The sequence below is a fragment of the Leucopleurus acutus genome (assembly GCF_964270905.1).
Source record: "Leucopleurus acutus genome assembly, chromosome: 9".
Lineage (NCBI taxonomy): Eukaryota > Metazoa > Chordata > Mammalia > Artiodactyla > Delphinidae > Leucopleurus > Leucopleurus acutus.
The window spans coordinates 97,385,398-97,411,595 of NC_139144.1; the positions used below are offsets into that span (position 1 = coordinate 97,385,398).

Below are 26,198 nucleotides of genomic sequence, written 5' to 3' on the forward strand. Positions count from 1 at the left end.
AACCCCTCCCCCACACGGCTCTCACACCTGCTTCGACCCCAAGCAGATCAAATGTGGCTGGGGGGGGGGGTGTCATGTGACGGAGAGATGGCTATAAATAGCTGGGGGTGGGCACGCTGCCCCAGACGCCTTGGGGACAGGCAGGAGGGCAGGCTTAAGGAGCTGTACTGGGGGGAGGGCAGGGACAAGCAGGCCGAGGCCTGGCTGCGGGAGGGAGCATGGAGCCATCTGGGTCCCAGAGGCATGGGGCCGAGCCCAGCTGGTGGGGTAGCGCCCCCCAGTACCAGTACATGCCCTTTGAACACTGCACCAGCTACGGACTGCCCTCCAAGAGTGGGGGCCTGCAACACAGGCTCCGGAGGGATGCAGGCTCCCGTCCCAACGCCCGCCCCACACAGGTAAAGTCCTAAGGGGAGGGGGCGGTGGATTCGAGGAGATGGTGGTACCATGGATTGGGGGCAAAGAGGAATCAGGTGAAAAGAGGGAGCACTGTGATCTTTTTAACTTGAAAAAGTACACAGTCTTGTGTTCAAAATACAAACATTCTTCAAAGGTCTGTGTTCAGCCTTGTGAGCTCCTTATACAGAGATACACGGGTACTTTAACACAAGCTTTACTAACAGAACCCCCGAATCCTGGGGGGAGAGGGCAGAGCCACACATGCATGACGAGCTCGTGCTTATGTAACCCACACGAGGTGAGTGGCAGAGGGGAGCACACCTCTGTGTGCGTGAGCTGTCCTTACACCCTCACCCGCGCGCAGACACCACCGGATTTCTCCCTCCCCACCCTCGGCAGGACACACATAAATCAGCACTTCTGCAGAAGGCAGAAGAGTTGGGATGAGTGGAGAAAATGGACTGAATTGCATATCAGTGATCAAAGGTAGACCAGTGTCAAACGAGCAGAAGAAATATAATCAAACTTTCAGGTGGGAGGATTAATTAAGAACCGATGAAATGGCAGGCACCTGGACAGGTACAGAGATCTGTACCCAGAGAGAGGGGCTTGTGAACTAGTTAGGGATGTCCAGGGATAAATATCCGCCAGGGCTTCTAGACATCTAGGAATGGGCAATGGGATGAGCTCCGCTGCAAGACAGGCTGGGAGCTTGTCGCAGATAAATACACAGGTTAGGATTAGCGAGTGAATGTGCCTGCAGAGAGCGACAGGATGGAACCTGTCAGGAGGACCAGGAAATCAAGATTTATAAGTGTTTTAGCCAACGAGGGGGTGGACTGTTGTTCCTCTAGTTCACGGGGTCTAGACAGGACTGGGAAACTGAGGGCTGGCCTGGGCTGGTGATCTCAGCGCCGGGGGTCAAGAGGACCCGCGTCTCAGTCCGGATCCATCCCGAGGGTGGTGGGTAAGGGCAGCCCTGGAGAATCAGGTGGGGACCGGGACACAAAAGCCAGCAGAGGCTCCAATGGTGAGTCAGAGAGGGCTTCCTGGAGGAGGGGACCCTGGAACACTGTGTGGGGTTGGACAGAAAGACCTCTCCTCACGGCCCTGGGCTCACTGTCACCGTGTAGGCGGTCTGGGTGGGATGACGACTTGCGTAAAGGTGCAGTTATGGTACCTTCTGGTGACAGTGAGGAAACCAGGTACACTAGCGTGAAGCTTCCTGTTGCAAAGGAATGCTGAGGTGACTTGGGAAGTAGGGTTCCAAAGGGCCTCCAAAGGGCCCTGAAAGCAAAGAAGGGGAGTCTGGACTTAAGTTTTCCTCTGTTTAAATTTTATTATGGAAATTTCACACTCATACAAAAACAGGAAGAGCAGTGTAATGAATGTCCAAGTACCCCTTGCCCGATGGTCAGTCATCAGTATTTTGTCAGGATCGCTTCACCCATCCTCCCAGCCCCAGCCCCAGCCCCCCACACACAGGTGTTTTTGTTAAGGAAGCCGGACGCTGCGAATGCTTTCAGGCTTGCCTTCTCCCTGCCCCCCCCCAGCCCTGCTCGACTGGTGCACACTGGCCCAGCCAGCACAGATCCGGCTCTTTCAGTGTTTCCCAGCCCAGTTTGGCATGGAGCACCCTCTTCTCGTCTCCACCAGCCTGGGAACCAAGGGAGCTGAGGCAGCCCGTGTGCTGGCCCCCCGTGGGTAATGTCTTCTCTCGGGGGCCAAATACGGCTTCTCTCAGTCACATCCCAGAAGACGAAAGAGCCATGAGCAGGGTATTAGTGCGTGCCTGTCCAGGACTCAGGCATAAACTCTACTTCTTGTATTGTGAAATCAGATCTCTTCCACCCAGGCTCTCCCAGAACCAGCAACATGGCCTGGCCTGACCCTGGCTCCAGAGGACGTAGTTAGTGCAGTGGAGGTGGGGCAGTTAGAGACCTTGCACACACACACACACACACACACCCCAAACACGCAAGCTCTACTTCAGGAGGAAGCGGACTGCCTTGCTTTATCCGGGCTGGGTCCAGTTTGTGCATTTGAGCACAGGAAGGGGAGGTGGACGGGCTTTCTCTAAGCCTGGCAGGGCAACTGAGGGGCCTCATTGAAGCTAGACACACCGAGGCCAAGAGCAACGAAGAGTCACCTGCTGGTCTTTCCTTACCCCGTCCACATCAGTGTGAGGGGTCTGGGGAAACAAGAGAGAGGCTGAGACACAGGAAGCAGTGACACAAAAACATGTAATTGATGCAGATGCCCAGTATCAGCACAGTTTTTAAAAAAAATACATTTATGTATATAAGTATGTATGTATTTATTTATGGCTACATCGGGTGTTCATTGCTGTGCACAGGCTTTCTCCAGTTGTGGCGAGCAGGGGCTACTCTTCGTCGTGGTGCCGACTTCTCATTGCGGTGGCTTCTCTTGTTGTGGAGCACGGGCTCTAGGCGCGCGGGCTTCAGTAGTTGTGGCTCGCGGGCTGTAGAGCGCAGGCTCAGTAGTTGTGGCTCACGGGCTTAGTTGCTCCGCGGCATGTGGGATCTTCCCGGACCAGGGCTCGAACCTGTGTCCCCTGCACTGGCAGGTGGATTCTTTTTTTTTTTTTTTTAATTTATTTATTTATGGCTGTGTTGGGTCTTCGTTTCTGTGCGAGGGCTTTCTCTAGTTGCGGCAAGCGGGGGCCACTCTTCATCGCAGTGCGCGGGCCTCTCACTATCGCGGCCTCTTGTTGCGGAGCACAGGCTCCAGACGCACAGCCTCAGTAGTTGTGGCTCACGGGCCTAGTTGCTCCGCGGCATGTGGGATCTTCCAGGACCAGGGATTGAACCCATGTCCCCTGCATCGGCAGGCAGACTCTCAGCCACTGTGCCACCAGGGAAGCCCTGGCAGGTGGATTCTTAACCACTGCGCCACCAGGAAAGCCCTTAGCACAGTTTTTGTATCCCTACTTCAGAGTAGAAATTGGTCCCCTTGATGAAGGCTGCTGTTGACCAAGATGACTACAGATATGCAAAGGTGTGGATGGATAGACAAGGGTGAGGAGTAGGAAAAGTGCAGACGGAGAGTGGGGAGTGGAGGGCACGGATGACCACAAAATGACCCTGCCCAAGGCCCTCAACACCCAGGATTTTATTTTATTTTATTTTTATTTATTTATTTTTTTTGCGGTACGCCGGCCTCTCACTGTTGTGGCCTCTCCCGTTGCGGAGCACAGGCTCCGGACGCTCAGGCTCAGCGGCCATGGCTCACGGGCCCAGCCGCTCTGCGGCGTGTGTTATCTTCCCGGACCGGGGCTCGAACCCGTGTCCCCCGCATCGGCAGGTGGACTCTCAACCACTGTGCCACCAGGGAAGCCCAACACCCAGGATTTTTAAAAGCTGTTTGTTTGTTTTATCTATGGATCTATATGCTTCCCTCTATTTCTTTTAACTCTTCAACAAGACAGACCTTTCCCATCTCCCTCTGTCCAGATCTATGGCCATCACAAAGCACAGTTCTCAGACAACGAGCAGGACACGGGGATGCCCAAGACGATGGACTCCAGTGCTTCCATGGACAGCACGGAAGAGGATCACTATTCTAAATGTCAAGGTGATGGGGACCGGGGGATAAAGGAATGTGCAATGCAAGGAGGAACAGGGATTAGGGCACTAGCTCAGAAGACGTGCTGCATATTTCTGGCTCGCCATCCCCACACGCACACCAAAGCCCTCCTCCAGGTATTAAGGAGAAGACATGGCTCCCATGTCCTTCTCACTCTGCCTTCCTACTATCCCTTCCACGCAGCCCTAAGAAACTAGGGTTTAGAAAGGAATCAAGTAGCCAATGGGGAATTGGACTTTGGTGCCTTCTGAAGGGCAGAGCAGTGAGAAGAAACTCAGGGAATGAGACATAGAGACAAGACCCCGAGGGCCCTGCACGTCCCGTCCTCAGCCACACACACACAGTAGTGACTGGTTACCTGCTCCCCTTTACTTTCTTTTCCTAGGTTGTATCCACCGTCTGGGACTCGTGATGAGAAGAAAATTAGGGGAAGACTGGATCTTTCTGCTGCTTCTGGGGCTGCTTATGGCTCTGGTTAGCTGGTGCATGGATTATGTCAGTGCCAAAACCCTTCAGGGTAGGTTTAACCTGGCCCTTTGCCCTCAGCCCTCCCCATACTGCAGTTGTTCTAGAGTTTCGACCTAGGGTAAGCTGGGGGGGCTTTGGGAGGAGGATGGGGCACAGAGGAGATCAGGTGTAGCTCTGGCCCAGGATGAGACCAGACCCAGACCCAGATCCATTTTTTCTGCCCCTCCCACCTGCTACCAGCCAAGCTGTGGGGACCCCTCTCACAGGGTGACCAACTTGTCCTAGCTCTCCTAGGACTTTTCAGTTCAGGCAACTGGAAACACCTGGAGTCCCAGGAGCCCCTCAGTGCCGGGTTAACCGGGGTGGTTTGGTGAGCCACAGCCTCCAGTGACGCGCCCACAGACTGTGGTTTGCTGCACTGGCGCCCACTTGACCTCCTACAAGTGGTGGGAACTTGAACGGGTCACGTCTCATCCCCCAGCTTAGACCCCCCCACTGTGTCAAATGAGAACAGTGCTATCTCTGAGGTCGAACGGGACAGCCATGGCGGGAGCACGCTCCTAGCACGCTGTTCCATGCCGCGAGTGTGGGATGACAGCAACATGCCATCCACATAGGACTAAGCCCAGACGCCTGTCTCTGTAGCCTACAAGTGGACCTACTACCAGATGCAGCCCAGCCTGCCGCTGCAGTTCCTGGTCTGGGTCAGTTTCCCACTCATCCTCATCCTCTTCAGCGCCCTCTTCTGTCACCTCATCTCTCCCCAGGCTGTCGGTGAGAACTTCCCAGATCCTACCCCACCATGCCATCAACATAGTCCAGCAGAATCTCATTGGCCTGTAGACCTCGCGCTCCCCTCCCTCCCTCCCCCACCCCCCTGACAGTCCTTTCGCCGCTTTGCTACTGTCCTCCCCCCCATAGACCTCTCGCCCCACCCCCATTCCACTATCTGGATGTCCGTCTACCTTTAACCTCCAGCTTGAACCTGCACACAATCGTTTTTTTAAAAACCCTTTTAGGCTCTGGAATCCCTGAAATGAAGACGATACTTCGCGGGGTTGTCCTGAAGGAATATCTCACCCTCAAGGCCTTCGTGGCCAAGGTTGTGGCCCTGACTGCGGGGCTGGGCAGTGGCATCCCTGTGGGGAAAGAGGTAGGACTCCAGTTACTGTGGGGTGAGCTGGGCAGGTCCTCAGGCAGAGGGCGGCACTGAGTCTAGAGGGAGCTCCGGGGCCAGCCGTGGACCATGGGGATTCCGGAGGAGAGATACATGGGAAGGTCCTCATCAGCGCTGGGAGCACCTTAGAGCAGCATCTCGCATCCTGGGCACAGTGGGCGTTTGGGGCTGAGTAATTCTTGGTTCTGGGGGGCCGTCCCGTACATTGTAGGATGACTAGCAGCCTCCCTGGCCTCTACCCCCTACGTGCCAGCAGCCGTCCTCTCCCCGCCCCCAACCCCCGTTGTGACAATCAGAATGTCTCCAGACATTGCCAAAGGTCCCCTGGGGGCAAAATCGCCCAGTTGAGAACCACTGCCTTAGAGACAATCCAGACACATTCTGTGAAAACTGAGACCTAAAAGAGGCTGTGTTTTTTCAAGGTTATGCTCCGGTACCTTCTCGCTCCCCCTGCAGCCGGAGTTATCTTTTCAAAATGGAATCAGGAATGTCTGCCCTCCGGGTCAGGAACTTGAATGGCTTTCCATTCCTCTTCAAATGAGGTCCACACTTATTCCTGGGGCCTAGGGGGGCTGTGGTGATCAGGCTGCCCCTCCTCCCCCGAGCTTGAGTGACAGGCACTTCCTGCCACTCAACTGCACGAGCCTGCCCCCCCCCCCCCCCCCCCGCCGTGGGGCTCCTGCACTTGCTGTCCCCTCAGCCTGGAACATTCTCCTTCCCGGTGCCCATGCGGCTCACGCCTCATTTCCATCAAGGCCTTACTCAGTTGTGACCTTCCCCGTCCCACCCTCAGTTTTCCTGTCTCTCTCTCTCTCCTCTGACCCTCCCTCAATTTCTTCTTAGTCCCTAGCATTTCCTTTTTCTCCCTTTTTTTTGAAACAAATGTATGTATGTATGTATATATGTATTTATGGCTGCGTTGGGTCTTCGTTGCTGAGCGGGGGCTTTCTCTCGTGGCGAGCGGGGGACATCTTCTGAAATGATAATATGCTGGCGTATCACCCCCCTTCCTCCCTGGGATGAAGCTCTGCGAAGGCAGAACCTCTATCTTGCTCACGTCTGTATTTCCAGCCCCTGGTACAGTGCCTGGAGCAACCAATGTCTGTCCAAGAATGCCGCCAAGCCCCCCATCCGGCCCCCTGCCCCTGACCCCTCGTCACCCTCCTCTCTCCCAGGGCCCTTTTGTCCACATTGCCAGCATCTGCGCCGCTGTCCTCAGCAAGTTCATGTCCGTGCTCTGTGGGGTGTACGAGGTAAGGCTGGGAAGGCAAAAGGAGCTGGGGCTGTGCGCGCTGGCGGGTGGGGCTGCCTTGGCCGTGATGCTGAGCCGGGCACTGCGCTAACCCACGCTCCCTCGTCCCCACACACGTGGCGCCACCCACCTACTGCAGCCACGCGATGCCGCTGTTTAGCCTGTGCCCGTTCCTTGACGCCCCCCACCCCCACCCCGATCCCTGCCCCCGCATCGGGGCTCGGCACGTGGTCCGCTCCTCAGCCGCCCGGGTGTCAGTTCCCCTCCGGTGCCGCCCCGTCCCTTTGTTGTTTCTGCCCTTCCACCCCGTCTCGTGCGCGCTCCCCCGCCCCAGCGCTCCCGCGCCCTGGCCGCGAGCTTCTCTGTTGCAGACTGTGCCTGGGCAGCTTGATCTCCTGGTGTCGGCCTGCGCGGTGGGCGTGGGATGCTGCTTTGCAGCCCCTGTCGGAGGCAAGTCCCACTTCCTCCCTACCCCGGTGGCCCGAGGGGTTGGAGCAGTTGCCACAAGTTTTGGGGTGGAGAGGGGTGCTCGCGGAAGGGACTGGTGGGTGGGCCTTCAGGGTGTGACCCTGGATCACAGGCCCTGGACTCCAGGCACCCGCGCTTTTTTTTTTTTTTTTACCAGGGAGCTGTCTGTTCTTTTGAGGCTGGTGGCTGTTTCTTGCCGGCCTTATTGGTGCTGTTTGTCTGAAGTCCTTTCCTGTCTCTCTTGCTATTGACACTTCTTGCCGTGATTGTCCCCATCTCCAGGCCCTCTCTGGTGACCATTGATTGGCTGACCTTCCTTCCATATATTTGCCTAACATTTATTTCATTTTCTATGTTTGACCTTGTGCTAGGAGATCACTTCCTGTTTGCCAAACTAACTTGAGTTTCTCTTGGCCTGGGATCGCAGGGGGGAGACGGGGCCACTGTGATTCCCTGTGACTTAAGCCGCTCCTTCTTTATTCCCCACCCTTGCCTGTTGTCCTTTCCTCTTCTGCCCCCCTGCCCATCCTTCCCATCTGGCTCTTTGTCTGTGTCTCCCCTAGTAGCAGCCATACTATTACACTGACATGCTGACCGTGGGCTGTGCAGTAGGAGTCGGCTGTTGCTTTGGGACACCGCTTGGAGGCAAGTGATTTACCCCCGCCTGCGTCTGTCCACTTGCCTGGTCTTACTCCTAAAACAGTTTTCATCAGCATCCCCAAGTTCTATTATGAGCAGTGAAAACAAGAGTAAAGCAAGAATAGCTTTTAGTGAGCATTTACTATGCGCGGGCAGTGTTCTAAGGACTTTACATCCCTTCCTGTCCAAAGCTGGATGAGATCTACATTAAGGAAGAGAGGGAGAGTTAGTGACTTGAGCAAGGTCATCCTTTTAATAAGTGGTAGAGCCAGGAAGGAAAACCGAGGCGGCCTTTATGGGTCCCGTACTTATATTAAAACCCGTCGTATTGTTGGATATTTTTGCCTTTCACTTATTACATCTTCTAACAGGGGACTCCTGTGGATGTTCCTCTTGGTTTTTTGCTCTTGAATAATTCATTTTTGTCATTGTTGTTTTTAATTGAAGTATAATTGACGCCTCTGTGTATTTTCTTCTCCAAGGGAAGACTTACCTTTGGTTGTATGTTGTTAAGGCCACAGAAGTTTAGGTGGACCTTATTTAGATTAATGGTCAGCTTTATTTTTATTTTTTGGCCGCGCTTTGGGGCGTGCGGGATCTTAGTCCCCCGACCAGGGATCAAACCTGTGCCCCCTTCATTGGGAGCGTGGAGTCTTAACCACTGGACCGCCAGGGAAGTCCCAATAATCAGCTTTAAATGAGGACTACAGATGGAAGTAAAGTGTCGTTTTTCCTTGCCAGCAATTTAAGATTGAGTTTAGCTCTTTCTACTAATGTTAGACATAGGGTAACCTTTCAGATTATTTTCCTTGTCCTGAATAACTAACAAGTGGGCATGGTCAGAGAAAGCTGTTGTATCTGTTTATTTACTCATTGATAACAGTTATAACCAGATTAACAGAGCAAGGATTATAAAGATCATTCATTGGATTCATTGGTGATAAAAAAGACACCATGTTGACAATCTGAGAAGCAAAACTGCAGGAAAGGCATATGCTTCTTAAACGCACCAGCTGTTAGAGGTGTTTTTCAATTATGAACATGTAATCAGTCCTTGCATAGAGGAGTCTTCAGGAAACTAAGATGACTTGGCTCAGGAACGATATATGGATAAACGTTTACAGTTAATGAAAATGTACCATGCTCACTTGAACTGACACTGAACCAATGTCAGCGAACACGTCAGCTGGCATCCTGTTTGCACTTTTGTTGTCAGCTCTTGTCGTTAAAGTCATAGTCACTAGCCAGTGAAGGGTCGTGTGTTTGAATTTCTGCACACATTAAATGTTCACACTTGCATTTATACCCGCTTTCACCTTTATTTGGTCTTTTGTCTTACAAATCCAGAAGGTCTGAAGAACGTTTTTAGAAAGGTAGCATTTTTTTTTGTTTTTAATCAGATTCTTTTAAAGTGAAGAGAATATGAATTTTTTTGCATAAAACTAGAATTTCTGGGGTGAATGAGGAAGGTTCTTCATGATCCCGTGTAGAGAACGGGAGAGGCAAATAGAAAAGTTACAGATAAAACATGGCTCCTGAGAAAATGTTAAGCATTGAAAAGTCAAAATGCTGTTTTCAGGATGTTTGTAATAAGTGGCAAATATTAAATTGAATTTGCAGATAACATTACATGATTGCCTTTATTTTATGAACATAGACTAATTCTAAAATTTAAAAATTAGAATAATTTATTCACTATATGGTCAACTCTTAATTCCTTACACCGATGAAAGAAATTTGCTTTACTGTTTGGCTAAAATGGCAAATATGTTTTTGCTTCCATATGTGCCCTCTGCCGTGAGCCCTCTGGGCGCTGTGCTGGTTCCTGTGCTCTCAGGTACCCACGGCTGAAAGGGTGGACAGGAAGGCAAGCAGACCATCACACTTCACTCAAGAAGCGTCCCAGTGGCAGCCTGGGCAAAGTGCAAGGAAGATATTCTGGAGAGAGAGGAGACAGCATTGCAAAGTCAAGATGTAAGGGACTAAAATTAACATATATGTGCATTTCTAGAGGATACAGGGGAAGGAATGACAGGAAATGAGTCTGGATAGGTACCTGGGGGCTGAATCATGAAGGTCCGCCTAGGAAATGCACAAGAATGTCAATTTCATTCTCTAGGCTAGAATTAGCCCCAATGTGTTTTATGGAACACAGTTCATGGTGTTAACAGACATAACCCGTAAACAGTGTTCCAAGATAAGATAAGTTGAAAAATACTGGGTTCAAAAGGTAGTTTTTTTGTTTTTGTTTTTTTGCGGTACGCGGGCCTCTCACTGTTGTGGCCTCTCCCGTTGCGGAGCACAGGCTCCGGACGCGCAGGCTCAGCGGCCATGGCTCACGGGCCCAGCCGCTCCGCGGCATGTGGGATCTTCCTGGACCGGGAAACGAACCTGCGCCCCCTGCATCGGCAGGCGGACTCCCAACCACTGCGCCACCAGGGAAGCCCCAAAGGGTAGTTTTTTAAACTGGAATAGTTACCAGAACGTTTGATATGCTGACATGTATTGTGAATATCCCAAGTGTAGCATTTTTGCAAGGACCTTCTTATGGAACTCAGTATCTCATGGACCTGACTTTGGGGAACACTGTCACAGGTGAAGGGGAGCCATGGAAGAATTTCAAATAACGAAGTGACATGGCCAGCTCTGGCAGATCTGTGCAGGATAGAACTGGCCTGTGCATTAACAGGATTTATCCAAGATTAACAAGAAGACTATTGTCATAGTCCTGATGCTAGATAATGAGAGACCGAACTGGGCAGAGGCAGAAGAGACAGAGAACAGGATGATATATATGGGTGATAGAAAATAAAATCGATGGGACCTGGTGGCTGATTTATGTGAGGATGTGAAAGGTAAGAAAGGAGGAGGAATCTACGCTAACTTCCAATTTTACAACGAGGGAAATGGCGTGGATAGTGATGCTGCAAGCAAGATAGGGAATATAGGGGGCTTCCCTGGTGGCGCAGTGGTTGAGAGCCCGCCTGCCGATGCAGGGGACACGGGTTCGAGCCCCGGTCCGGGAAGATACCACATGCCGTGGAGCGGCTGAGCGCGTGAGCCATGGCCGCTGAGCCTGCACGTCGGGAGCCTGTGCTCCGCAACGGGAGAGGCCACAACAGTGAGAGGCCCGCGTACCGCAAAAAAAAAAAAAAAAAAAAAAAAGATAGGGAATATAGGAAGTGAAACAGGTCTGGGGGAGCTGATACATTTCACTTTGAATACGTTGCATTTGAAGTTCCCGTGGCGTCTCCAAGTGATACCAAATAGGCAGCTGGCTTGGTGAGTCTGAGGTTCAGGAACTGAGCTGAAAGCATTGCTTTGTTAACCAGTAGGTTAGCATGGAGGTGGTAGTTGAAGCCATGGGCATGAATGAAATTGAGAAAGTGTGTCTATGAGTAGCAGTTGTTGGAGACCAAGGACAAGGCGCTGGCTGGGCAGAGGCAAAGGCGCCAGGGAGAAGGCAGAGAGGAGCCTTCAGGGTGGGAAAGAGAGCAGTATTACAGAACCTAGGAGACTAGAGAGTTTCCAAATGCTGTTTGTGTTTTTAATGCTTTGTTTCCTCTTAGCAGCACATTTTCTGTCTGGCTCAGGCGAATATGAAAATGAGCTCTCGTTCCGAAGTACACAGTGACAGACTGTTAGAGAAGGTGTCCCAGAACCACATCGCAGGAAAGAAAATCTAGCCTAGGATTTCAAAAACTGGTCGTAAACCATTCATGAGTTGGATAGTTTACATCCGACAAATCAAAGCCGACTTTGGTTTTGTTACTGGTAAAGAAAAGGAGAGGGGCTTTCCTGGTGGCGCAGTGGTTGGGAGTCCGCCTGCCGATGCAGGGGACGCGGGTTCGTGCCCCGGTCCGGGAGGATCCCACATGCCGTGGAGCGGCTGGGCCCGTGAGCCATGGCGGCTGAGCCTGCGCGTCCGGAGCCTGTGCTCCGCAACGGGAGAGGCCACAACGGCGAGAGGCCCGCGTACCGCAAAAAAAAAAAAAAAAAAAAAGAAAAGAAAAGAAAAGGAGAGACTTGCTCTACCTGACTCCCCACTGTGTCAAGTCCTTTTAGGCCAAGGAAACAGCTGCCTTACCGGATAAGATTTGGGGAGCAGGGGCAAGAGGTGGTTAGCAAAGCTCTGTCCCCCAGATTCCCTGCTTTCTGAAATGCCCCCCATCTCTTCTCTTCTGCTCTCTTTCTTCCTTCCCCGTCCCCCTCTCCCCTCTCCTTTCTGTGCATCCGTAGAACAGGCCTCGAGCCCTGATTATGTACCAGGCACTGTGTTAGGTGTTGGGTTCCAAGGAACTTTCAATCCTGGGGGAACTCAGAGATGTAAATAAATAACTATACCTGAAAGTGCTAAGTGCTCTGATAGTCCAGAATTCCGAGAGAACAAGGGAAGGGAAGGACTGTTTTTACCTGCGGAGGGGGATCGGGGATACCTTCCCAGAGAAGGCGCCATTGAGCTAACCATGAGGGATCCCTGTCCAGATGCAGCAGCTCCTCCACGAGGAAGTAACCACACTCCCTTGGCATGATGTCCTATCATCGCTGACTGTCACCTACGGAGGAGAGGGCTGGGGGGCTTGGGCTGGCCAGCAGCCGTTCTCGCAGAGAGCAAGGGGAGACGAACCTTATCTAGTTCACGGGCTTTCCTAGGTCTGGGCCTCTTCTCCATTCATCTAATTATGGGCTGCATTTCCTTGTTTTCCTTCTTCATTTCCGATAAAAATGAGGCTTAGCCAGGTGTTAGGTAATTCTCTTGTAAGTTTTTTCTTTGCATCTAATCACAGTCTATTCCCTGATTCTTGGTATGTTTAAAGACTATTTTCTTTGCATCTTTTTTTTTCCTTTATTTATTTCTGGCTGCTTTGTGTCTTCATTGCTGCACGCGGGCTTTCTCTAGTTGCGGCGAGCAGGGGCTACTCTTCATTGCAGTGCGCGGGTTTCTCATTGCGGTGGCTTCTCTTGTTGCGGAGCATGGACTCTAGGCCCGCGGGCTTCAGTAGTTGTGGCATGTGGACTCAGTAGTTGTGGCTCATGGGCTGTAGAGCACAGGCTCAGTAGTTGTGGCGCACGGGCTTAGTTGCTTCACGGCATGTGGGATCTTCCCGGACCAGGGCTCGAACCTGTGTCCCCTGCATTGGCAGGCGGATTCTTAACCACTGTGCCACCAGGGAAGCCCTCTTTGCATGTTTTAAGTCTATCTTTTATACCCTTATTAGCTTCCTTACTTTGTCTCCACCAACTCTTGCTATTTTTCTATTTATTTACCTTCTCATTTGTGTTCCAGCAACTACTCTCAGAAACAGTACAACTTAGGACTCTTAATTAGGTTTCCTTCTACCTCACCCACCTTTCTTTTTTAAAAAAAAAAAAATTATTTATTTGGTTGCATCAGATCTTAGTTGCAGCCCGCGAACTCTTAGTTACGGCACGCACGTGGGATCTAGTTCCCTGACCGGGGATCATCACCCACCTTTCTTAAGCATAATTGTTTATAGCTTCTTCTGGCCTCTTGGTTTTCCCCCTGGATTTGGTCCTTTTCAGTCAGGTTTTTAATATTAATTTTTTAAAAAAATGTGGATGAATCCTCTTTCCTTTCTTGCAATATTGAGTATTGTCAGCTCTCACAAAGCCCTTTCCTATTCATTTTTCTCATTTCTTCCCTAAAAGTTGCATGGTACGTGGTGCATGGGAGAAGGGAGGAGAGATTGAGGGGGGTGTTAAGGAGAGTCCCTGTAAATCTTGAGCTCTGCTTGGCACTCCGGTGAGCACCTGCTCTGGAAGCTTTCTCTTCTGTAACTTTTCTTGCAGAAATTTTTCAAATCCCTGTGGATACCAGACAACTGTGAATCCCACCCAACCTTGCTTTCTAAGGGATGGAAAGGGCACGACCACCTGACCCTCAGGTTTCGTGGGTTAAACCCCCTCATTTCCCATCCTCTCTGTATCTTGTTGAACCACATCCCTGGCCTGCAGAAAACTGCTAGCATGAGCAGGTGTATGGTTTAGAACATGGCGCACTCTAAGAGATCATCACTTCCCAGTTCTGCTCCCCCTGTGATTGAAGTTTCAGCAAAAGCTCCTTGGGTCCACGAGGTGGGAGTGTGGGAGAGAGCCTCGCACTTTTGTCTGCACCTGACCCTACTTCCTGGCCCCTACAGGAGTGCTGTTTAGCATCGAGGTCACCTCTACCTACTTCGCCGTGAGGAACTACTGGCGAGGATTCTTTGCAGCCACGTTCAGCGCCTTTGTTTTCCGAGTGCTAGCCGTGTGGAACAAGGATGCTGGTAACAGGGGAGCCCTGGGGTGGAGGCGGTGTGAAATAGGGAGGCTGGTAATGGGGCGTGGAGGGAAGTTCTGTGGGGCAGTGCAGAAAAGGAGTGGATGGCATCATCTGGGAAGTGAGACCAAGGCCCAAGGGTATATATAGGGCAAGGATACAGGTCATGGAATAGGGGAGAGTGTCTCAGCCAGGAGTGTTAGAAAAAGGAAATCAAATAGAAGAGGGGACATTGGGATGGGAGGAAGCTTTAATCCTTAAAACCTATGACCCTGGTTCCTTCTCGGTGCGTTTCTGTGATGCTCCCACCGTAATCCTTGGCCTTTCCATCCTATAGTCACCATCACAGCTCTCTTCAGAACCAATTTCCGAATGGATTTCCCCTTTGACCTGCAGGAGCTCCCAGCCTTTGCAGCCATCGGGTCAGTGGGTTTGTCTGCTCGGAGGACAGTGGGGAACCAGGGCTGGGGCATGGCTTTGCATTGGAAGGGACCCAATTGGGAAGGTGGGGCTGGTGTGGGTGAAGTGTAAACTGTTGGGGGGAGGTGGGTAGAAAGGGAAGGTGTGTGCCTGGTATTTGTTTCCCTGCGGTAGCCGGGTCCGAGGGATGACGGTATCATTTCTGCATAACTTACACCCTCAGGATTTGCTGTGGTTTCCTGGGAGCTGTATTTGTGTACCTGCATCGCCAAGTCATGCTCGGTGTCCGAAAGCACAAGGCCCTCAGCCAGTTTCTGGCGAAGCAGTGAGTCACCGCCCGTCTTCTGCCCTACCTGTTTACCTTGTGGTTTCTCCAAGAGTTCCTCCCTTTTAATCTTTGTGGAAGGCGTTAAATGCCTTCAGGTGGCTTGTGATAAAATATAGAAGCCCTGATACTGTACAAGGATGAATGGTGTAGTTTCCCCTTTAAAGATTGCTTGTTGGTGGAGAGAATTCTCTGTCTAATGGCCTGAGACTACAGTAGACTCCAGTTTTACTGTAGTAGACGACAGTAAAACTTTGGCTTACCAGAGTCCAGAGAGCTGTCCACTATGGCCTGACTAAATTAGGGTGAGGATTAATTGTTTCTTTTTCAGCCGCCTGCTCTATCCTGGAATTGTTACCTTTGTCATCGCCTCCTTCACCTTCCCACCAGGAATGGGACAATTCATGGCTGGAGAGGTCAGCTCCAAGGGTGACCTCTGAGGGTGGGAGTCAGGTCACTGAGCACATGACTGGGACATAGCCAGGACGGGGCCACATGGAAAGGAGGAAAGAGCACAGGTGTCCCTCAGGCTTCTGAGCATATGTGCTTTTGCCCAAGGATAGACTCTCTCCCTGAGAAAACAGCAAAAGGGTCCCGTGAGAAATGAAACTGGGGAATTGGTTCTCTAAGAAAATGGAAGTACCGAACACCCCTGGAGAACTGCTCCCTTCTGCTTCCTCCTCTCACAGTTGATGCCTCGCGAAGCCATCAGTACCCTGTTTGACAACAACACGTGGGTAAAGCATGAAGGGGACCCTGAAAGCCTGGGCCAGTCAGCTGTGTGGATCCACCCAAAAGTCAATGTCGTCATCATCATCATCCTCTTCTTCATCATGAAGGTACCTCTCCCTACATTCCTGGCTCCCTGGGCTTCTGTTTTCAACCTAGGAACCGGGGTGTGCATAGGGTAGGGAACGGTAAAACTTCATTTGGTCTTCGTCCAACCTAATAAAAAAAAAGTTTGGAAACCAGAACGTAAGTAAGTTGCTCATCTAGAGAAGTGAACCAATATCTGGGTTAATGTTCCATTCATGTCAGCTTAGTGATGTTGCCATAATTATTATAACCCTTCTAAAGGTTCCACTTACTAAATTATTGAGACAGCAGCCAAGTAAGTAAGGACAAGAGCTTAGCAATACAGAGCTTAGCAATACAGATAACTGTGTAAAGACCTCAGATAAATTAACCAAATCCCCCCACATGTTAGATAATTAGGTACTTCATTCTCCATGCATCTGATTATCCATTTTCAGATGATTTGCATATCCATTTTTTCCCCAGTCTAGTGGATGATCTCTTTTCTAGAATTACAAAAGGGATAAAATATTTAAATCCACTTTATTAGTGACTATAAATAATTTTTATAAATGTTATCATTCTCTATTTAGGTAGTGAGGCTGTGAGGATTTTGCCATTCTTAAACCATTTTCTTCTAACTTCAATTAGGAAACAAAAGCTGATCTCTTTTATAACAGTTCTTTTTCATATTTGCCCATTAAGGATCACGTGTTTATAGACTTCTCAATTACTGCCTTATACAAGTATATTTTTATTTCCATCACTCGTTGTGACATCTGTTATAATTGCTGATTGCCTTTTTTTTTCTCTTTTTTGATGATTGCCTGATTATTAATAGTATGTCTTGCTTGAATAACCCAACATTTTCCTCTATATATTAGGGCCTTCATTTGACAGTCTGTCCACATTAATCTTTCATGTTTTTTCGTACCTTGCTATTAACTTATTCTTGATATTTATTGTGAATCTATATTTCCCCAGGATATGAGTCACTAAGTTATATTTATATTGTAATAGCTGTAGTGGGTTCATTTATTCAATAAATGTTCTCATGCAGCTACTGTGTGCCAAATATGTAATACTTGATTATTGATCTTTGGTGAATCTAACGCTTATGGTTGAAAAAAATTATTTTAAAATTTCCTTCATGGTTTTTTGCTGCTCATTTAATGTGCAGGTGCTTGACATACCAGGTTCCAATTCTGTCACTTACGTTCCCAGGATTTGCTGTGGGGTTTCTGGAGGCTGTATTTACGTATGTTCTTCTTCATTCCATTCCAGGGGGATTAATTGGCTCTGTGGCTTCCATATTTTGCACACCCACTTTATTAATTAGATCATTTTCATTTCTTCCTTCAAAAGATTTGATATTTTTATCATAAAGAAGTTCTCCGTGTCTTGTTAGGGGTCTGATTTTGGGACTTTCGTTATAGAGCTTATCTTCTCTAATTTATAAACCCCGGCTTCCTGTAATTGGTTGTTGAGCGTACAAACCCATGTGCGGTAACCAAGTCCAAGTTTTGATGGCATCTCAGGATTTCTTGTTCAATGATAACAATGGTGTTTTTCTGATACTCCTCTAGACTGAGCTGTACGGTAACTTCGGGATCATATATACTTTTGAAATGTTAAGCGTTTGAAAATTTTTGGAGAAACAAAATTCTGTATGTATTTTCAACATTTCCTTCCCACCTGACCTCATTTCCTCAGATTCCCAAGTATATCTCTGGATTTCACCTTACAGATTAAAATTTATTCTGAGAAACCTACTTGGATTATATAGCAGGACTCAACTCTATGTCATTCTTATTAATTTCTCACTGAATTACATCCTCAACAATGTCTACATAATAAGTGAATCGAGAAGAAACTCACATTTCTTGGGCTGTATTTCAAGCCCAACAGATTGAAGCAGGCCTATGCTATTCTATACTATTTTAAATGTAAAACCATTCACTGCTATAAATCCATGATATTACCTAGTAATCACTGCTTCCAGCATTTTCACTGTCTTATCATTGGACGCATAACCATACCCTTGTTATTTCCAAAGTGTGGACAATAGGGTGCGTAGGCACATTAAAACATACAAGTGACTTAGAACTATTTGTCCACAGTTTGATTTGAAGTTTAGCTTATGTGGTCTTCTGGCAGTCTCTGCTCACAGAGAAGATTCTCAGTTCAGCTCTTTATAACATTGATGAAGGGAACTTCCATCTTCTCAATTTTAAGACATGGAAGGCATCACCATGTTGTAACTCTGGAGTGTTTATAATGAGTATGAATATAATTGCAACATCTCAGTTTCCTTTTTAATAAGTCTAACATTATTACCTAGATCCCTGAGTTCTCAGTACTGCCTGAGGCTCTGTAGCATTCTTGCCTAATCTTCCTGTGGTTCCTTCCTGTGAAGGGTTTAAATAAAGTAGAATCTGTGAGAAGGGGTCTCTAGTTTCCCAGTTCTCTAGAACTGGGTGTCTAAAATCTTGGGAATTATTGGTATTCCAGATCACTTACCCTGCTTCTGGATCTTCCCTTTCATGTGCTAACAGCTCAAAAAGAATGCTAGTCTCCTGTCATTCTCTGTGCTATAGGAGTTGATAACTTCAGTGTCCCCTGATCCTGTTGCTATTCTTACACTTATCTTGGAGGATAATCTGAAGTTCATCCTCTGAAATCAGACCAGTCAGCCACCTATTATCTTTATTACTGGAGCTTTCAGATTAACCTGAGCCTGCAAAAACCCTATGGCTTTCATGTACTTATTCCTAAGAGACAGTACAGAATCGTTCAAGGGGTCTCAAAATGTTGTATGTCAGGATCACTTAAGAAACGCCTCCAAGCGCCTAGAACTCTGTCTCCAGACAGTCTGATGGGGTAGCTTCCAGTGGTGTCTGGTCATCCGCAGTTTAAACAAGTTCCCCTGAAAGCATTACTGTTGGATGTTTTAAGCAAATATCAGCTCTACGTGTTTCTGCTTTGCATGAGTACTGTTTGACCAAACTCTCTTCTTTCCTTGCATCCTTCCTTCCTTCCTACCTACTTACTTAACTTACCTACCTACATCCTGCCTGCATTTACTGAGCACTGTGCCAGCGCTGAGAGAAGGCAAACACAGCAAGATACGCTGTTGTTGCGCACTGGAAGAATTTGCAATCTGTATCCTCTTCACTTGTGCGTTTAACTTCGCTGCTCTCCGCTGTTTTAAACAGTCCTATTCTGAAATGGCGACATATGTATTTTGCCCCTTCTCAGAGGTTGTCTCTTGAGGGCAGCCCTGGCTCAAAAGACTCTCTCTCTAAGGTTCAGAAAATTAGGAAGCTTCTTTCTTATTAGTTTACAATAAAGTTCGCGCAGTGTTTAAATTGTAAATATTTTGAGCCTGGGAATTTTTTTTTGACCTTCAGCTGTTGTCATTTTTCACCAAATTAGTTTGAGATCATTTTCTAAGATCGGCTTACTTATTTGGGAAATGATATGTAAACCGGTTGCTTAATTTTCATATCATGTCTCATATGTTTATTTCTTTTACAGATATTTCAAAAGGTCCACCACTCCTCCTTTTTCCATTCGGTTTCTCAGTTCCTTTGCGTTCTTTGCTGCAGAATGTACATATTGCTTTTGCTCAAATCGTCCCAATTCCTGTTGGAATACTACCTTGGCCTTGGAGGTCCTTTCTATCACGCTGGCTGGTTTAGCTGGCTCTCTCAATGGGCTCTTGCAGGTTGGTCAGGACAGATCTGATTTTCTGATCCTTTGTTGAAGGTGATTTGATGTTAAAGGAAATGGCTCAGGCAGGACTCTCTTCACTCCGGGTTCCCTTGTGAGGCTTGCCATATAGATGGCTTTGTAAATGGTCATAGTGAAGCTAAAGCAATCATGCAGTAAGTCACTATGACTTTAAGGTGTCTGCCACTTAGAGCTGGGGCTTTTTTTTCAGAAACAGTCTGGCCAGGAAAAGGTATCCTCCACGTTCAAGAGCTCAGGCTGCTTAGCTGAGGTGACCTTTGTGGGCTAAGAGGATACAGTAGGCTAGGGCCCTTTTGGGGGCAGTGACAGAGGAGTCCTCTGGGGCCTCACTCCTTGTTTTTATTGCCTAAAGGCAAATATTGTCACTCCAGGTAGGAACAATTTGGGTTGAACCTTCTTATAGTGTTGTCTTTGGTGAGCTCTTAGCCTGAGCGCCCCATGTGGTTTTGGTTCTGGAGGAAGGGTGACAGACAGGATGGCTTCCAGAAGGATTAGCTATCCCAGGATGTCTGTAACTCTTGAAGCAAGAAGGAGGAGGATAGTGGGAAGGAGGTTGAGAGTGTGTGTGTGTGTGTGTGTGTGTGTGTGTGTGTGTGTGTATTGGGCAGAGTTGAGAGGGTGTCCTGACGCCTCTTTTTACCCCAGTTCTGGATGTCCATCGTGGCCACCACTATGCCCATACCCTGCGGAGGCTTCATGCCTGTGTTTGTGCTCGGTAAGTTCTGAGGGGAAGCCTGGGATCTTACTGATGGCTGCAATCTAGTGTACTGAGAAAATAAGGAAAGGCCTGGAAGGCTGGGGGTTTGTATTTGGTCTTAACGCCCAAGGAGGTATGGCTCTGAAAAAAGAGGATAAAGACCTTGAATCTCTCAACACCTTCCTTCCTTTTGTCTCTCCCTAGGAGCTGCATTTGGAAGGCTGGTAGGAGAGATCATGGCCATTCTTTTCCCAGATGGTATCTTATTTGATGACATCATCTACAAGATCCTACCTGGGGGCTATGCAGTAATTGGTGAGACACATTCCACCCTCCTGTCACCCCAAATACCCACACTCGAACTCTCCCATGATATCTGTATTCCAGGCTACACAATATGGTTTTAATTTAATGCTGTTTAATTCAACTTTTATTCACATAATCAACCCTTGGCTCTGACTCTCATTAGCTCTTATTAGCACAGGCTCCGGACGTGCAGGCTCAGCGGCCATGGCTCACGGGCCCAGCCGCTCCGCGGCATGTGGGATCTTCCCAGACCGGGGCACGAACCCATGTCCCCTGCATCGGCAGGCGGACTCTCAACCACTGCGCCACCAGGGAAGCCCAAGAGCCTTAGTTTCTTCATGTAGAAAAGGGATTATGGGGATTAAATGAGATAACAAGGATGAGAGCACCTAGGACCACCTCTGAATGCTTGGTAAGGGCTTTTTTTTCCCCCAAAGAATCGTGGAAACAACAGTGCAGGTGACTGGCTTGAATACTCTTAACCTGCAGATGTGCTCTTGTTAATGGGACTTAAGAGCACATGACTAAGAGCTAAGAAACATGGGCTCTGGACTCATCCCTGTCTTTTGTCACTGGATAACCATGGGGCAAGTTAGTGGCCTTTCTGCACCTTAGTTTCTTTATTCTAAAATGACTTCTGAGGTGTCTTACAGCCCTAACATTTTGAGAGTCTGAGATAATCTTTTTCTGTTAAATCTGTAGTCCCTTCCAACCAAAAGCCATGTCTAACAAAATGACCAGTGTATGCCCCAGAATTATTATGCTTCCTCCCTCCCCCCCCTCACTGAAATCCCGTAACATCTACAGCCATGCCTCCCTTTGATTTAGAACTAACGAGCTTTATAGTGCATACAGGGACCTTACTCCCCCATCATAGTTCTTTACAAAAACCTCCTTCATCAATAAGAGTCATCTGCTCTTATTCCCCATCTTCATGCCTCTTAGGTATCCCCCCAATCTCCCTGGTGGACCTTTGCCAGTATAGCTCCTGTGTTAGTTTATGTTTTGAAGGATATTGGGTACACCATCCAGGAGAATCATTCCTCCCAATATTTCCCTTTTGTGACTTTTTCTTGTTCCATTTTGATGTATGGCTTCCCCAGCATCTTTTCTCATAGAATATCTTCCCATATTTATTTATTTATTTTATTTTATTTTTTTTGCGGTATGCGGGCCTCTCACTGTTGTGGCCTCTCCCGTTGCGGAGCACAGGTTCCGGACGCGCAGGCTCAGCGGCCATGGCTCACGGGCCCAGCCGCTCCGCGGCATGTGGGATATTCCCAGACCGGGGCACGAACCCGTGTCCCTTGCATCGGCAGGCGGACTCTCAACCACTGCGCCACTAGGGAAGCCCTCTTCCCGTATTTAAATAACAAATATAGTTAATGCACTAGGGACTATTTTGGTTGGTGGGAAAACATAACCAAAAACAAGTAAGACAGATTCTATTGTCTAAGAGCTTATGGAATCATAATGATTTAGATCTGCAAGGGCCTTAGAACTTATCTAATGACCCCTTTCACCTTAGAGATGAGAGCATAGGATTCCAGAAGAATTAAGTTCTATTCATACAGTTGAGAAATAGTAGAATCAGGATCTCATTGATCCAAGTCTACAGCATGATTCCTGAATTTTGACTCTATCCACTCATAAATTGTTGGCATCAAAACCTGAGGTCTGGGCTTCTCTGGTGGTGCAGTGGTTAAGAACCTGCCTGCCAACGCAGGGGACACGGGTTCGACCCCTGGTCCGGGAAGATCCCACGTGCCGCAGAGCAACTAAGCCCGCGTGCCACAGCTACTGAAGCCTGTGCGCCTAGAGCCCATGCTCCGCAACAAGAGAAGCCACCGCAGTGAGAAGCCTGTGCACCTCAACAAAGAGTAGGCCCCACTCGCCACAACTAGAGAAAGCCCGCGCAGCAACAAAGGCCCAACGCAGCCAAAAATAAATAAATAAACTTATAAACGAAACAGAACAAAACCTGAGGTCCAAGGGAAAACACTGTAAATGGCTTTTTAAATGCTCAGTTAAGAGTGATCCAAACTTTTAAAAGCAAGGAATAGATGCCACATCACCATCTTTATTTTATAAATGAAACTTTGGCCACACACAAAATTTTTGTAAATTGCCGAAGGTCATAGAATGAGATCAAAATGACGAGTTTCTAACAGTTCAGCATTCTAACCCTTTACTCCTGACAAATGGTTATCTCAGGAGTGTTGGCACTGCCCAGGATCATGTGTCCCCACCCTGTGTCACTCCCGTCACATCCCCATGTAGCCCCCATGACAAGAAAGGCAGCCCTAACCCACCGGTACGCTCCTGTGTCTCATTCTAGGAGCAGCAGCGCTGACTGGTGCAGTATCCCACACAGTCTCCACAGCCGTGATTTGCTTCGAACTAACGGGTCAGATCGCTCACATCCTACCCATGATGGTGGCTGTTATCTTGGCCAACATGGTGGCTCAGAGCCTGCAGCCCTCCCTTTATGACAGCATCATCCAGGTCAAGAAGCTACCCTACTTGCCTGACCTTGGTTGGAACCAGCTCAGGTCAGAGGCACCAGCTGGAATTAGTTCAGATTTGATGGGGTTGGTGTGGGAGGTTCTGAGATTGAGCATGAGGTTAAGGTCAACGTCTGGAAGCACTGCTTTTTACTTATTTTTATATTCCCACACACTTCATAAATATTATGAGTGATCAAATGCATGGCAGACCTCACAGGAGGAGTGGAAGGGACGGGCATGTGGTAAGGCTAACCCTGCCTGCGCTTTCTCCCTCTGCAGCAAATTTACAGTCTTTGTTGAGGACATCATGGTACGGGACGTGAAGTTTGTTTCAGCTTCTTGCACTTATGGGGAGTTGCGAAACTTGCTCCAGACCACCACAGTCAAGACTTTACCACTGGTCGATTCAAAAGGTCAGTGGGAGGGAAGGAAGCAGATTCCTGAGCTAGTGACCTGAACCAGGGCTCCACAGAAGTGGAGGCGGCACTGTGGTGTGGGCTTGTCTAAGGGGCCACCCAGGCTGCTGCAGGACGCTCAGCCTTAGGGAACATGGTCATCCTCAAGGAAGGAAGAACAGAGCCATAACACAAGCACAAGAAGACAGTTAAGAAAGCCAATGAAAGAAATACAGTTGATTCTCATTAGTCATTGTAGTTATGTTCTATAAAGTTTCCAAGAACACTGAATTAGGGACACTATACTGAACCACTGCTCCTAGAGGAAATTGAGGGTGAGGTTCCTGCAAGCCTCTGGTCACAACACTTTCTTCAAGTAATCAAAACATACACTTGTCTTAGGTGTGTTTCTCCTTAAAGACACCTTATTTAATAACTGTTGTTAATTCATCAGCATTGAACTCACCATGACCAACAGAAGGTTAGCTCATGGCTGAACAAAGCTTTTATCTAACACACTTCTTTTCTCCATAAGGCACAGCACAGCCTTCCTGCTTAGGGGCAATTTTAAACAGCCAAATTGGGCTTCCCTGGTGGCGCAGTCATTAAGAATCCGCCTGCCAATGCAGGAGACACAGGTTCGAGCCCTGGTCCGGGAAGATCCCACATGCCGCTGAGCAACAAAGCCCGTGTGCCCCAACTACTGAGCCTGTGCTCTAGAGCCCATGAGCCACAACTACTGAGCCTGCACTCTAGAGCCCATGCTCCGCAACAAGAGAAGCCACCACAATGAGAAGCCTGCGCACCGCAACGAAGACCCAATGCAGCCAAAAATAAATAAATAAAATAAATACATTTAGAAAACAAAAACCCTTAAAAAACAGCAAAATCACCAACATAAAAAATGCAAAAAACGTGGCATTCAATGGACCACGAAAGAACATTTGTTTACAATATGAAAGCTGGAAAAAAAAGGGCAGAGCATCACCTTGTTCAGACTCAGCTTGGAATGTGTGTGTGGGGTAACTCAAATTTTTTGCTGCTCTGCACATGTCTATGAATGATGGGAAAAGTACTGCAAATGTTGATTTTGGGTCACAAAGATATTTAAGCCCGTAGGTGAATTCACAAATAGGGAATCCGAGAATAATGAGGCTTGGCTAGAAATCTTACGGCCCCTTATGTGGTTCTCATAGCTACCTAGCTAAGTGATAGCTGTTCTTTAATGCCCCATTGGAGGAGCAGATGAAACTGTTCCATATGAGGGAGTGAACGTGTTTAATGAGCAGTGATTTCACCTCCTTCACCATCCTTTCTGCCCACCTTTGGCACTTAATCTTGCTTTGTATTATTTCTTATTGTGGTTTCTATATCTATGTCTTATCTTCCTCAGTAGATTGTGTATCCCTGGAGGGCAGAGACTATAACACCTGTCTCACTCAGACTGCCTCCTTATAGGTATTTACTGGATATTAAATAAATACGTGTCTAATGATTGTATTAGTGTAATGGAATCATTTAGGGATATTTGGAGCCATTTAACTTGTTAGCTCTAAGTTCAGATCATCAGAGTATCCAAACTACTCAAATTAGCTCAGTTTTAATATTTTCCCAAATCCCAAACACCTTTCAGTGGCCTCTAACGCAGTGGTTTCTCACTGGAATAGGGGTACAGCCGATGGGCTGCAGGGTTTTCATAATAATGACTAAGACCTCATGGTAAGATTTGTCTCAGTAACACTGCTGCAATCTTATGGCCTCAAAACTTAATGAAAATGTTAATTATAGTAGCAGAATTCTGATAAATACATAAAAGACCTTCCCAGGAAAAGTAGGCATTCTGTTTATGCCTACAAGGACCCAGAGTCTTTAAGTGATTAAACATCAGATATCCTTGTAGACTTCTTTCAAAGTATATTCATTCATCTCAGTATGAATGGCTTTTAATGTGTCTTCTTTTGGAGACAGTATTGATTAGCCTATTTTAATACCAAGTTCACCTATTTACAAACAATCTATGTAAGGGCTGCATCAAAATAAGTACAAATTAGCACCAATTAGTGTACTACCAATTGGGGCTCTAAGTGCTAAATGGGTGAAATAATAGGGATTGAGTGAGATCAATCCTGGAAGACTTCTGAAATGAGTTTTTAGGAAGAGAGGGTAAGAGCTGAACAAAGATTGGGTGCTGGGCTTCTGTCCCTGACTCCATCCTGCCGAGCAGGGCCGGGGAGGGGGCGGGGGGGAGGGTAATTGAGCGGGCCCTCAGGCTGAGCTTGGATCTCCCCCAGATTCGATGATCCTGCTGGGCTCCGTGGAGCGTTCAGAACTCCAGTCCCTTCTGCAGCATCACCTGTGTCCTGAACGGAGGCTGCAGTTAGCTCAGGACATGGCAAGGAAGTTGTCAGAGCTGCCCTTCGACGGGAAGGTGCGGCAGGCTGGGGAGGGGCGCCGTGGCGTCCAGGGTCGACCTGAGTCTTTTGCCTTTGTGGATGAGGATGAAGATGAGGACCTCTATGGGAAGCCCGAGGTGAGTGGGCTGGGAAGGGCCGGGTGAACAGGATAGATGGGGCAAAGGGAAAATAGGAAGAGAGAGGGAAGATGCTGATCATTGACAAAGTCAAAGAGACAAGTGCCCCTGGGTCCAGGGACTGAAGGAGATAAGTTTGCAACTGATGGTACCATGAGAATTCAAAGTGCTATGAGGACTT

At 48.3% G+C, this 26,198-nt stretch overlaps 1 protein-coding gene across 1 annotated transcript in view; it reads left to right on the plus strand.

Moving 5' to 3' along the window:
- Window positions 1–203: 203 nt before the first annotated feature.
- The window catches only part of CLCN1 (chloride voltage-gated channel 1), a gene marked incomplete at its 3' end in the record, with an annotated part of 31,976 nt that continues 5,981 nt past the window's right edge, over window positions 204–26,198 (plus strand). Inside the window, exons 1-17 of the mRNA XM_082846607.1 lie at window positions 204–398; window positions 3,873–3,993; window positions 4,391–4,522; window positions 5,119–5,247; window positions 5,493–5,626; window positions 6,826–6,903; window positions 7,937–8,015; window positions 14,171–14,296; window positions 14,627–14,711; window positions 14,933–15,034; window positions 15,366–15,450; window positions 15,724–15,873; window positions 20,228–20,297; window positions 20,484–20,594; window positions 22,924–23,137; window positions 23,372–23,505; window positions 25,779–26,017. Coding sequence (XP_082702733.1) covers window positions 219–398; window positions 3,873–3,993; window positions 4,391–4,522; window positions 5,119–5,247; window positions 5,493–5,626; window positions 6,826–6,903; window positions 7,937–8,015; window positions 14,171–14,296; window positions 14,627–14,711; window positions 14,933–15,034; window positions 15,366–15,450; window positions 15,724–15,873; window positions 20,228–20,297; window positions 20,484–20,594; window positions 22,924–23,137; window positions 23,372–23,505; window positions 25,779–26,017 — 2,169 coding nt within the window. The 5' untranslated portion in view covers window positions 204–218. The remainder of the gene's footprint in view (window positions 399–3,872; window positions 3,994–4,390; window positions 4,523–5,118; window positions 5,248–5,492; window positions 5,627–6,825; window positions 6,904–7,936; window positions 8,016–14,170; window positions 14,297–14,626; window positions 14,712–14,932; window positions 15,035–15,365; window positions 15,451–15,723; window positions 15,874–20,227; window positions 20,298–20,483; window positions 20,595–22,923; window positions 23,138–23,371; window positions 23,506–25,778; window positions 26,018–26,198) is intronic.